A 12618-nucleotide genomic window follows, 5' to 3' on the forward strand; every position below is an offset into this window, starting at 1 on the left:
GTGTTGCATCAAGGCCTGGAGTCCCTCATGGACTGGAGAGGCCTGGAAGAAGACACAGGGAGGGAGCTGGGGGGGGGCAAAGTCTAAGGCTTCCCCGGCTCAGGAGGGGGGGGCGGGGGCTGGTTTCATTTATTTATCTGTTGCATTCATACTCCACCCTTTTCTCTTTCCCCCCAATATATTTTATTAAAGCTTGAAAGGAGATATACAAAGATGAATACCAACTATAAAATATCTTTTTAGAATACAAAAGGTAAAAAAACCGATTAAATAAAAACAAATACAAAGGAAGAAGAAGAAGAGAGAGAGAGAGATAGAGAGAGATAGAGAGAGAACGAGTGCTTCTGATTCTTCACCTGTCGGCTGGAATGTATATAAAAGGTTATTCAAAACATTTGCTCTATTTATAGCCCAACATTTTCTGCACGGCCCTCAAGGTGGCCAGCATCATTCCCCCCCATCCCCCCCCCCACAACAGCCCTGAGAGGTAGGCAGGGCTGAGAGGCAGCGACTGGCCCCCAGTGCCACTCGTGGAAAGACTGGAGCCCTGGTCTCTCCCAGGTCCTGCTCCAGTGCTCTAACCACTGCGCCACCACTGCCTCTCCCGGAGAGTCCAGGGGCCTCTGTCCGCCTAGCGAGAGAACTTGCGCACGGCCCGGTAGCTGCCTGGGGGCGCCAGGTGCTGGGGGGTCTCCTGGGGCTCCTCTTCCTCCTCCTCTTCCGCCAAGTCGTTGGCTGAGCCCCATCTGCGCTGCGCTGGGTGGAGGGTCCTGGGCAGGAGGAGGCAGGCCAACTTCCGGTTCCTGCTGCGCTCCCCCCGGGTCGGGCTCAGCTCTGGGGAGACACCAGCAGACCCCCAGGGGGGGCATGCTCACACAGAGGGCAGAGTTGGAAGGGACCACCAAGGGTCATCTAGTCCAACCCCACGTCCCTCCCCTCTCCCCTCTTCTGCCAGACAACCTAGAAGCCCTGGGAAGGGGGCTGCAAGCAAATCCCCTTTAGGGTCCCTTGCCCTCTTCCACATGCAAACAGGGAGCAGAAAGGGACCCCCTCCCCACATATCTAGATTCTACGGGACCACCTCTCCTGTTCTGCCCCACGGAGGACCTTAAGGTCCATGAACAACCATAGAGGTCCCGGGCCCTAAGGAAGTCAGACTCTCCTCCCCCAGGGCCAGGGCCTTCTCAGTGATGGCTCCGACCTGGTGGAATGCTCTGTCTCATGAGACCAGGGCCCTGCAGGATTTAACCTCCTTCCGTTGGGCCTGTAAGACAGAGCTATTCCGCCTGGCCTTTAATCTGAATTCAGCCTGATCTTTTCTTCCCCTTCCCTCCCTTTTTATGAACATCACCCGCTCTGAGACCCCACAGCTAATTCTCCGCTGGTCTCCTCGCTGGCCCAAGTAGGACCAATCCAGCCAGCTAGTCCTGGGGATCATCTCATGCTTATTTCCCCTAAATTGATTTTTGAATTTTATTGTTATTCATGTTTTTATACTGTATTTTATGCTGCTTTTATAATTGTTTTAAAGTGTTTTAAATTTGTTGCTAACTACCCTGAGCCCGGTTTTTGAACCGGGAAGGGTGGGGTATATATATAAAAAAATATTATTATTATTATTAAGAATATTCGCAGAGCCTGGCTGTCAGATGCTCCCAACAATCAGGATTCAAAGAGGCACATTCTCCCCTCCTGCAGTTTCTTTCAACGGGGAACCAGGAGCATCGCTGCCTTCTCCTCCTCTGTGAATTTGTCCCATCCTCTTTCAAGGCCATCCCTGCTTCCTGTGGCAGGGAGTTCCGCAGTCTAACCCAGCGCTCCACAGCGAAGGACTTCCTTTGGCCCCTCCTGAACCTGCCCTCCCAGGCCGCCCTCCCTGTGGAGGCGCACGCAAAGGCAAGAGGGGGGGCGCTGTTCTTACGGGGTGGGGTGGGGGCTCCCTCCGGGGGCTCCACGCAGAGGTAGTCCTTGGCCAGGCGGCCGCTGTAATCCCGGACGTCCTGGTTGGCACCTGTGGGGCGACAAAGAGCTGAGGTGCCATTGGGGAGGAAGAAGCCACCCCGAAGGAGGGCTGACCCCTTTGGCAGGGAGGGAGGGGCGTGGATGATGGGGGGGGCATGTCTTCCTCACCGTGGGTCCAGATGAGCAACTCCATCAGCCGCCGGTGGCCGTGTAGGGCAGCAATGTGCAGGGGGGTGTAGCCCTGGTTGGGGGGCGGAAGGAGGGAGAACAGGCCCTGAAGCACCTGACTCTGGAACTATCAGACCCCCCCACCCCCCCAAAACACGCTTTGCCCAGTGCCCCCTCGCCCTCTGGCACCAAGATGCCTGCACACAGCATGGAGACCTGCTACTTTATGGGGAGTGGGGGGCGCCCCACCTGCCACCCAAACCCTCCCACCCCTGGGGTCCCCAGCAACCCTCCAGCACTCTCTGCTCTCGGGGGCCTTGCCCACCCCCAAAGCGATGCACCCACAGGTCTAGCGCATCTGAATACTCACCCCCTGTGTGTGTTCCAGGAGAAAAGGGGCAGGAGGGTGGAGAAGGAAGGAAGGATGGATAGATAGATAGATAGATAGATAGATATAGATAAATAAATAAATAAAATAATTAATAAAATAATATTATACCCTGCCCATCTGGCTGGGTTTGTGCAAGTGGTTGTGCAACTGTGGTGCCCCCCACCCTGCTCCCACTTGGGCCCCCATGTTAAGGGGAGCAGCTCCACTCTGAAGCTGCAATTCCTGCCCTGGATGGTGCGGGACGCCCCCTGCGGTGGTGCCCTTGTCTACTTGAAGGGTCTACTCACATGCTTCGTGCAGAGGGGTCAGCATGGGAGGAGGAAAAGGGGCCATTTAGGGGAACCCCCACCTCCTCCTCTCTCCCCAGGATTCAGGGGGGGGGCAAGCCCGCCTTGCTGCGCAGACCCCTTCTCCCAGCCCTGCAAGGGACTCACCGCTCGCATGTTGACGTCGGCCCCGGCCCCCAGGAGGAGGGTCACCAGCTCCTCCTTGCCGTGCTTTGCTGCCCAGTGGAGGGCTGTCTGGGGGGAGAGCGCAGGGGGGTCACCGGGGGGGGAGCCTTCCTCTTTTCCTCCCCCCATCCCGCAAGAAAAAGGGAGCCCCCCTTCTGTGCACCCCTGAACTTCCCAGGAGCAGGAAAGGCGGAGGCTTGCTTCACACACATCAGCAGAGCCTCCGGATCGGGCCCCGGGACCCTCTTCTCACAGGAGCCAACCAGGGCTCAGGCAGGATTGCTATGAAGAATCATGAAAAATGCAGCAAGCCATGGTGTCCGCGATGAAAGCATTGCTTGACTGGGCTTGAGTCATTGACAATAATTTCTGATCAAATCCCACAAGCCTCACCATCTCTGCCCATTTTCTCTACTGCCCATTTTCTCTACGCCTGACAGGCACGTATAAGCATTCTAAAACACAGACCGGTTGCTTCACCAGTTGCATCCTGGGCCATAAAGAGAGTAGATAGCTTTGATGCACCTTTCCTTGGTTTTGTTAATCTTAGGGCCAAGAAATAGAGTTTCACATAGGAGGTGATAAAGATCCCGATCTTTCTTTGCCATCCTTCCCCTCATGTTTACTGCTTGTTTATGACCTCCGGGGTTGCTGAATGCATTCCTCCTTTTTAGTCCTGTTTTATTTACCCCAGAATGTATGCATGCTCAGATTAGCTCTTTGTAGTTTTAACTTTGTCCCCACATGGGTTTTTTTTTTTAAATGCTCAGAGGAAATCTGATTGGTTCTTACAAGTGCTGTGTAAGAGTTCTTTTAAGAGTTAATAAAACGGTTTGGACGAAGGAGTGGCTATTGGCACTTCCTCCCAGAGTCTTGCTGGCCAAGCTTGGTGTGTATTTTATTAATCAGGGTCCAATCCTTCCTTTGCCTTCGGAACGCAACACAGGGGCCCGTCAGGGGAACCCCACAAGCAGTGCCCTCTCCTGCAGAGCTCTCCTCACTAGGAGCCATTGAAAGTCCTCTGGTCCTCCCTGCCTTGCAGGCCTTTTCAGGGGCCTGGACTGACTCCAACTGCAAAAGCTGGGCTGGGCTGGGCTTGGGGGTTTTCTGCTGGGGGACAGTTGCTGTTTTGTATCTTTATTTTAGATATTACGATTTATGTGAAGATTGCTTAGTTTGGTTGTGCACTTTTTTATATTTTATTTTTTGTTCATGACTACTACTGCCATGTTTGTATTTCCGTCCCCCGTCCCTGTCCCCTGCCATCTTGACCACGGTTCTAACTATGGAAAGGTGGCATGCAAGTAAAAGGATGCATGCATGTCACTTTGTGCCATATCGGTGGGCGGCCTACACGTAATCCAGTGGGAGGAAGTTCCATAGTTTAACTCCGCAATGTGAGATGAAGGATTCTGGGGAGGAGAAGGGGGCATTTAGGGGTAAGGGGAGGAAATTAGTAGTTGGGACCAAATACTTACGAACTGGGTCAGGTCAGGTCAGGCAGCAGTAGCAGCAACAACAACCGTGGAAGAGAAGCAGAGACATTAAAATCCCCACCCAGGAGAGACCCCAGTTCCCATGGAGAATCTCCCCCCCCAAACACAGATGGTGGGAGGATGTGGGGTGGGGGGGTCACAAGCACAGAGCACCCCAAACAGAAAGAGGGGCGGTGTGCCAGGCAGGCGGGTGGCATTGGCGCTGGGTCTCAGAGACAGTGCCCATCAAGAGGACAGACAGCCTGAGGCAGAAGGGACCCCCCAGGAAACCCCCCCCCAGAGCTACGCCAAGGCGACCTGACCCACTTGGGTCTAGACTTACCCCCTGAGCAGTGCGGGAGGAGAAGGGCCAGGCAGCAGATTTGGCAATGGGGGAGGGAAACAGAGAGAAGGGAGCGTTAGAGCCACGCGGTGCATCCTGAAGCCCTCTGAACATGTGCAGAGTGTCACACCCACAGCTGGCACTCACACACCCGGGGCTGCAGTAGGGATCCCTCCCCCGATGGCTGGGAGGGTGGGGGGCAGAAACATTGCAAGGGGACCCCAAGAGGAGGAAGATGTGGAGGCCCAACATGACTCTGCCGGGAGTCACACGGCTTAGAATTAAAGCACATAGTGCCCCCCCCATCTGCAATGGAGACCCCATTCCAGGTGGGAGCACCTGCCTGAACGGGGCCCCGTCTGCCAGGCTCAACCCCCCCCATGGGTCTTTCTAGCAGCCAATCTGGTGCTGAACCCTTTGCAGAGCAGAAGGCCCACGGCCCCAGCCCCCTTCCTGACCAGGTGAGACATGGTGGCTGGAGGGCAACTGACCCCCCATTTCTGCCTCTCCAGGCGAAGGAGGGCTGGCTGGCGGATCCAGGACTGTCAGCAACGTCTGGGCAACACGATGACCATGTACATATGCAATAAACAATCTTTTATAGAATTCCTTCAAACCATAACATTGCTGACGTTCTCTTTGCAACACAAGGGTTGGTTTGATCCAGGACCGCGGCTGCTTCTTTCCAAAGCTCTGTTTGTGTGGGCTCAGCCCCCCGAGAAGTCTTGGGCTCCCAAAGAACAACATGAGTAGAGGCTGCAGGATCAGACCAGTGGCCCACCTGCTCCAGCTTCCTCTTCCCACAGGGCAATCTACCCGGAAGATCATTGTCTTTGGAGGAGAGAGCGCTCTAAGGTGTTCCCTTCCTGCCTCTCTTTGCTTCCCCTCTCGATCTCTTGTTCAGCTCTTGGGTGGCTGAAGAACAGCCTTTTAGCGCCCTAATCGGTAAGAAGGGAAGGAAGTGATATTGCTGGGTACCTGCTTCTGATGTTAGACATTGTTTGAAGAAAGTAAGGCACTGAGAGAGGTGGCTAATGAAGAATCTGTACATAGCTAGTAGCATGTAGGCAGGTTAGCTATCTATAAATCGGAAGGTTTGGGTAGAGTTATTTGAAGCTCCTGCACGGACTGATCGATCGCAGGGCCCTGCAAACTGAGGCTCCCTGGGGGAGTCCCTTCGCCACTTCTTGAGGGCTTCCCAGTGGCAGATCGAAGTGCTTGCTTGGTAATGTATGTAATGCCTGCTGTTTAGAAGAAAATCTTTAATCTTCTCACTCACTTGTGTTTGTCTGAATCTCATTTTAAAAGAGCCGCCTGGCATTGGGCAAGACAGCCAGCCAGGCGCCCCTTGTGGGTCTCAGCCCCAGAGTACAAGATCAAGGACAGCAGTCACACTCACCGAGGTGAAATCCTGGAAGCAGCAGCCGGAGCGTCACGGGAGGGAGAGAAAAGAGGGGCTCAAGTCAGCGCCGGGAGGGTGGTGGCAAGCGCAAGGGAGCCCCTTCAGATGCAGGGCGGTCCTAGAGGCAGACTGGGGCCTTTCCAATTTCAGCAGTGCCCTGTGCAAGGCCAGAACCCATTGACCCCGACCCCTGTCTCTTCCCTTCTGCTCAATTCATTACAGCAGAGTTGCAATGCCCTGCAGTGCCCCCCAGACTCAGCACCCAGAGCAGGGACGCTGGCGGAGGAAGAGGTGTGGGGGGGGGGAGCGCACCGCCCCCGGCAGCACGATCCCGGCGGTGTGCCATTGCTGCTGCTTCCCTGCCCACGCTGGGTGCCATGCCCCTATGGGGGGAACCACACCCCCAAGACGCATGCCACACCCTTATGGGCCATGCCCCCAGGACACACGCCATGCCCCCAGGATGCGCACTGGCCCTGCCCCACCAGCTCTCCGCCCCCTGGTGCCAGAGCATGAAACTCTGCCACTGCGCAGGGGAACCGGTTGCGCTGCCCTAAATCCGCCTCTGGCACCCCCATTCCCCCCTCCAATCTCGCAACAGGCCCTCCTTGGCAGAGGGAGGGAATGCTGGATGCCCAGGGAAGTTCTGCCTCTTCCTTGCAGGCCTCTGGACTCTCCCAGGCAGCGAGAACCAGCCGGCCTCAAGTCTTGCTCTCTTGCTGGGCTCTCCCTCCCTTGGAACCAGCCTGGGCTGGCCAAGTCGGGCACTGGCTCCGAGGGGCCCAGCCGCTGGACGATCTTACCTTCTTGGAGGCGAGGGTGGGGTCCTGTTGGAGCAGGTGGCTGAGGGTGGCCACGTGGCCCCCAGCCGCCGCCTGCAGCCACTCCTTCTCCAGGGGCTCCAGCTGCAAGGAGAAAGACCCTCTCTCAGTCTCCCCAGTGAGGCTCATTTCTCACGTTTTCTGTATGTTTTGACTGTGTTGTCTTTATGGATTTGTGTTGTGAGCCATTGTCTTAATCCAATAGTCCCCCTTCTTGCAGGATCTCCACCAGCCCCACGCAGAGTCCCCTGTCTTCTCCCCAGAAGCACCTGACCCCTTTCTGGCTCCATCTCTCACCAGCCCCCATGACTTACCGCCACTGGGCTGGAGACCCCCGGGCCACTGCCACCCCCGTCGTCTGCGGCGTCTCGGTCCGACTGGGGCTGCAATGGGGAAAGAGAGGAGGGAATGGGGCACAGATGCTGAGTTGCCACCCCAAAGAGAGCTCCCCTGCCCAGAGGTGCTGCCCCAGACATGGGTGCCCTGTGCCCGCTCCCTGCGTGGAGGCAGACTCCCTGATCCGCCATGATCCTATTAACACGAGAAAGTGATTGCCGCCCGTGGCTAAGGAGCTTATGAGAGGGGCTGAGCTGGAAAGAGGCAGGCTGAAGGCCAGGGGGTGCTCAGCCGTGGTCCTGAGCACCATCCTGCCTGCCTGCAAGGTGCTTTCCCTCTCTCCGGGCTGGGACCCCGGGCAGGGGGGCAGCCCAGCACCCGCTCTCAGGACCTTGGCCCTTCTGTTCTCCTACAGTGGCCAACCCAAAGGGTCACCTGCCAAAGAGCAGCCCTCTCCCCTCCTGGAGTTCCCATGAGAATTTGTCCCATGGAAGATGGAGCCGGCTTGTTTTCTCCTGCTCCCGAGGGCAGGACTCGAACCCACCAATTCCCATTGCATGAAAGGAGATTCAGGTTAAACGTTAGGAAGATGGCAAGAGCTGTTTGACAGTGGAATGGACTCCTTTGGAAGGTGGCAGCCTCTCCTTCCTTGGAGAAGGTGGAGGGCCATCTTGCATTGTTGTAAACAAACACCATATTTTTCGCTCTATATAGTTTTAGAGGAGGAGAACAAGAAAAAAAATGTTCTCTCCCTGTCTGCTCAGTGCCTCTCCAGCAAAATGGGAGGAGAAATGGAAGGGGCTCCATTTCTCCTCCCGCTTCGCTGAAGGGGCGCTGGGCAGCTCTCCTGGCTTCTGGGACAGCTGCACAGCCTGCATTCGCTCCATAAGACGCACACACATTTCCCCTTGCTTTTTAGGAGGGGAAAAGTGTATCTTATAGAGTGAAAAATACGGTAATCTGCCCTTTTTCCCTTATAGGGGACACAAAAGCCCATATAGAGTTCTTACATAGGTTCCCTATTGGTAGGAGAAAATAACAGAGGCCAACCAGAGAATATTGAGAAGCAAAGCAGCTAGTAAGCCCGATCTTTATTGATCTGTTGCAACAGGGTGCTCCCCTCACACACAGGAGAGGAGGAGGACCCCAGAACCCAGGTGTGTCCGCCCTTATATAGATATTTTAAATTCTCCGCCATGGAGCTCAAGACCATCCCTCCATACATCATACATACATCACAGAAGGGGTGTAACCCAAAACCACCCCCCAGATACATCGTACCTACATCACAGAAAGGGTGGTCTATAGCAGAAATCTGAGTGCGTTATCTCCTGTTGTTGTTTATCTCCTGTCTGGCAGTTACCTATTAATGCTCACTTGACTGGATACCCTGGGGAGCCTGGCCAGTCCTTTGTAATGACAAATACTTAGTTCCTGAAAGCCAGGTCACAGGCTCACCCTATTCATACACAGACATACCCTTAAGACGGGATTTGTGAAGGAAAAGACAATGGGGAGGCTTTTCCATTTTCCTTTGACCTTGCAGAGAAAACATTTGGTCATTTCGGGAATCAAAATTGGTTTCAGGTCAGTCTTCCTGTGCCGATCTATGTACATGCTTGGTTGGTCCATTTATGAACATTTATTACATATCTAAGACCTTAAACTTCTTATCACAACATGGATGCTTTAGTTGAGATGCCAGCATTGCAGGGGGTTGGACTAGATGACCCTTGGGGTCCTTTCCAACTCTACCATTCTATAATTTGGGGCCTTTGGCAACATGCAACCTCTGATTTAGTGTATTGGCAGAGCAAGCGGCCATCCCCACCCCACAGTTATGAGGCAAGCCCACCGCAGCTCCTTCCCCAGATACCCGCTTTCAGTTCCTGAGCACTAGCAGCCCCAGAGGCCCCAGGAAACCTACCGGTGCCCCATCATCGCAGACAGTGACCAGGATCTGAGGGGCTGACATGTCTCGCCGGCACGGAGACTCTCAGGAGTCCCACAGCGACTGGACGGCTGGACAGATGTCCTGCTGGGGGCTGGTCTTCTGTGCCCCCTCCCGCTTTGGAGCAGTCGCCACAGGAAGACGCTTCTCCTGCAAAACAAAACAGCTTTTCTAGCAAGACCCTCTTAGCTGTCCCCTGGCACAAATTTGCTATGCAGTTAAGACCCCCAGCTCTCTTCCCTGCATTGACAAACCTTTATTTCAATACTTCATTTGTGGATTATGGGGATTTCTACCTAATCAGGGTGTTATACAAAACAAAACAAAACAAACGAATTGTGTGAGAATGTGGCATCTGGGAACTCAAGGTCCTTAGAGCGCTGATGCAGGTATTCATCTGTTTTTAGTCTATGGCTGCTTTAACTTTCTAAAAGTTTTAAATTATTTTGTCCCCCCCCCAATTGATAATTTTATCATTTTCTTGTGAACTGCTTTGAGCTTTTCTTTTCCAAATGAGCATTGTACAGACTTTACAGGCTAAATAAAATATAGAAAGAAGGCTGAGAGGGTTCACAAGTGCACGTGTGAATCAGGCGCCATGGATAAAGCACCAGTGGATGGGATAATCAGAAGGGGGGGAGAGAGAAGGAAGTCGCCTCCCTCAGTGCAGCATCCTGTTTTTGTCAGCAGCGGATGAGGAGGAGGGCAGGGGCCACTGGCCACCGCAGCTCAGTTGCAAAGCATCCGTCTCTGCTTGCAGGAGGCCTGGGACTCAACCCCCCAATGGCAGCATCTCCGGGGGGGGGGGGGAGACCCCTGCCTGCCACCCCCCACTGCCAGCCATTAGACAAAGGACTGACTTTCTACAAGGCAGCGTTTTATGTTCTCATTGCTTCGCCCCTTTACTCAGAATAATGAGGACTAGAATCTTTGCTACTTTGGGGGGAATGAGTCATAGAATCATAGAATCATAGAATCATAGAATCCTAGAGTTGGAAGAGACCACAAGGGCCATCGAGTCCAACCCCCTGCCAAGCAGGAAACACCATCAGAGCACTCCTGACATATGGTTATCAAGCCTCTGCTTAAAGACCTCCAAAGTAGGAGACTCCACCACACTCCTTGGCAGCAAATTCCACTGTCGAACAGCTCTTACTGTCAGGAAGTTCTTCCTAATGTTTAGGTGGAATCTTCTTTCTTGTAGTTTGGATCCATTGCTCCGTGTCCGCTTCTCTGGAGCAGCAGAAAACAACCTTTCTCCCTCCTCTATGTGACATCCTTTTGTATATTTGAACATGGCTATCATATCACCCCTTAACCTCCTCTTCTCCAGGCTAAACATGCCCAGCTCCCTTAGCCGTTCCTCATAAGGCATCGTTTCCAGGCCTTTGACCATTTTGGTTGCCCTCCTCTGGACACGTTCCAGTTTGTCAGTGTCCTTCTTGAATTGTGGTGCCCAGAACTGGACACAGTACTCCAGGTGTGGTCATAGTTCAGGGGTAGACCGAACGCTTTGCACGCAGGACGTTCAGTCATTTCCAGGCAGGGCTGGGGAAGAGGCCCCTCTGGAGAAGTGGGGGCTGCCCTCTGACTTGGCACCAGGCAGCCAGTTTCCTTTCCCTGCACCGGGGGGGGGTGAGGGAGCGAGCCCCTTCCCCACCCCACGTGCTCCAGCCCAGGCCGGCAGCTCCCGGACCCGTTCAGCGCCCCTAATGCCGCTCTGGGGCGGAGCGCAGCAAGAGGCGCATCGCCGGAGCGCCCAAGACGCAGCCAGGCAGGCCGGCAGGGCGCTCGCCCCGTCCGTCTCCGCGTGCCAAGCCCCCCTGGCCGCGCTGCTCTCCCGCCGGAGTCTCCGCAGGCAGCTGTTCGCCGCCGGAGGAGGAGGAGCGGGTCCGGGGCGCGCCGCCTGGCTCCCTGTCGGACCCATTTGCCTTCTCTCCGGATATGAAGAAGAGTAACGCACCCGCTGAAGGCGGCTCCCGGGAAGGTCCCTCCGTCGAGGGGCACGAGGAGGATGGCGGGGCGGCGGCGGCGGCGGCGGCGACTTCCCGGCCCTTTTCCCCGCCCGTCGGGGCGCTTCCCGGAGGAGCGTCACTCCGGAGCGGCGCATCCGCCCCAGGACCCAGCAGGCGGCGCTTCCAAACTCCCGGGAGCCTCCTCCTCCTCCTCCTCCCGGTGCCGCCGGTTCCGAAATCCCGAATCCACCCCCGACGGCCTCCAGGGCGGGACGAGGGAGCGCGAGAGGCCTTTCCGTTCCCGGTCTCCTTTCCGTCCGCTCGGACGGGCGCAAAGGCTTCCCGGCCCGGAGAGGTTGGGACGGGGCTGGAGGGGACACCCCGGCACACCCCACCCGCGAAGGGCGGGACGAGGAGAAAGTGACCGCACCGTCCGGCTACGAAAGTGCCGGTGTCGCTGCCCCGAGGAGATCCCAGTAGAAGGACGGCGCAGGAGAGCCAATGCGCCTGAAGGGCTTCTAAAGCGCACGCAGGGGGGGGGGACCCTGAGCCGGAAGAAAAGCTCCCACCCCAGTTGCATGTGCCTTGGGTGGACTAGTCACTAGGACATGCAAGCAGAGCCCTCCACGCCCTGGGGTTACACAGAGGAGGGCAATGCGGGCATCACTGGGCGAGGGGAGGGATGCCTCAAGTCAAGGGAAAAGGAAGCTGTCCAGATACCCAGTTTAGAGCGCTGGCCTATTTAGTGCCGTTTAGTCTAGGGAGGAGGGGGGGGGCATGAGCCAGGAATGATGGGAGCTGTGGTCCAGCAAGATCTGCAGGCTCCTAAGTTTGTAAAATTATGCAAGGCAGGATCGAGAAGTTTTCTTGCCTCTCTCTTAACACTAGAACTCCGGAGTGTCCAGTGAAGCTGAAGGGTGGAAGATTCAGGGCGGATGAAAAGAAGTCCTTCCTGCAGTGCATAAACCGAGGAACTCCCTGCTGCAGGAGGCAGAGGGCTTTCAAAGAGGACGAGAGCAAGATGGCTCTGCTCTGCCTGCACAGTCAAGGGCACAAGCGAGGGGAGGGGCTTGGGCTCGTGATCCTGCTGGCATCTGGTTGGCCATTGTGACAACAGCCGGCTGGGCTACATGAGCCACTTAAGGTAAAGGTAAAGGACCCCCAGGCAGTTAAGTCCAGTCAAAGGCGACTCTGGGGTTGCGGCACTCCTCTCGCTTTCAGGCCAAGGGAGCCAGCTGGCGTCCACAAACGGCTTTTCGGGTCATGTGGCCAGCAGGACTAAACTGCTTCTGGTGCAACAGCGTGTGCTGTTTACTTTCCCACTGGAGCGGTACCTATTTATCTACTTGCCCTTTGACGGGC

General features: G+C 55.6%; 1 protein-coding gene across 2 annotated transcripts; it reads right to left on the reverse strand.

Moving 5' to 3' along the window:
• Positions 1-159: 159 nt before the first annotated feature.
• LOC309535040 (ankyrin repeat domain-containing protein SOWAHC-like) lies at positions 160-12477 on the reverse strand. Of its 2 annotated transcripts, none has more exons than XM_082227694.1 (9): positions 11265-12477; positions 9278-9451; positions 7329-7397; positions 6997-7098; positions 6185-6202; positions 2956-3042; positions 2131-2203; positions 1922-2011; positions 160-834 (listed from the first exon to the last, which is right to left on the reverse strand). In XM_082227694.1, the coding sequence occupies exons 2-9, from the start codon at positions 9323-9325 to the stop codon at positions 632-634; spliced, it is 690 nt and encodes a 229-aa protein (XP_082083820.1). In that variant the 5' UTR covers positions 9326-9451; positions 11265-12477; the 3' UTR covers positions 160-631. The 2 variants fall into 2 exon arrangements, with proteins under 2 accessions (XP_082083820.1, XP_082083819.1); XM_082227693.1 differs by having other exon boundaries at positions 160-844; positions 1920-2011; positions 11265-12471.
• Between the last annotated feature and the right edge of the window lie 141 nt (positions 12478-12618).

The sequence above is a fragment of the Podarcis vaucheri genome (genome assembly GCF_965113315.1).
Source record: "Podarcis vaucheri genome assembly, chromosome: 6".
NCBI lineage: Eukaryota > Metazoa > Chordata > Lepidosauria > Squamata > Lacertidae > Podarcis > Podarcis vaucheri.

Excerpts from the sequence above, each read along its gene's own strand:
- LOC309535040 (XM_082227693.1), bottom strand. The coding sequence starts at position 9,325 with ATGTCAGCCCCTCAGATCCTGGTCACTGTCTGCGATGATGGGGCACCG. Across the intron at positions 2,012-2,130 it reads GTTGCTCATCTGGACCCACG|GTGCCAACCAGGACGTCCGG; the intron begins GTGAGGAAGACA and ends GTCGCCCCACAG. Across the intron at positions 845-1,919 it reads GAGCCCCCACCCCACCCCGT|GTCTCCCCAGAGCTGAGCCC; the intron begins AAGAACAGCGCC and ends GGGTCTGCTGGT.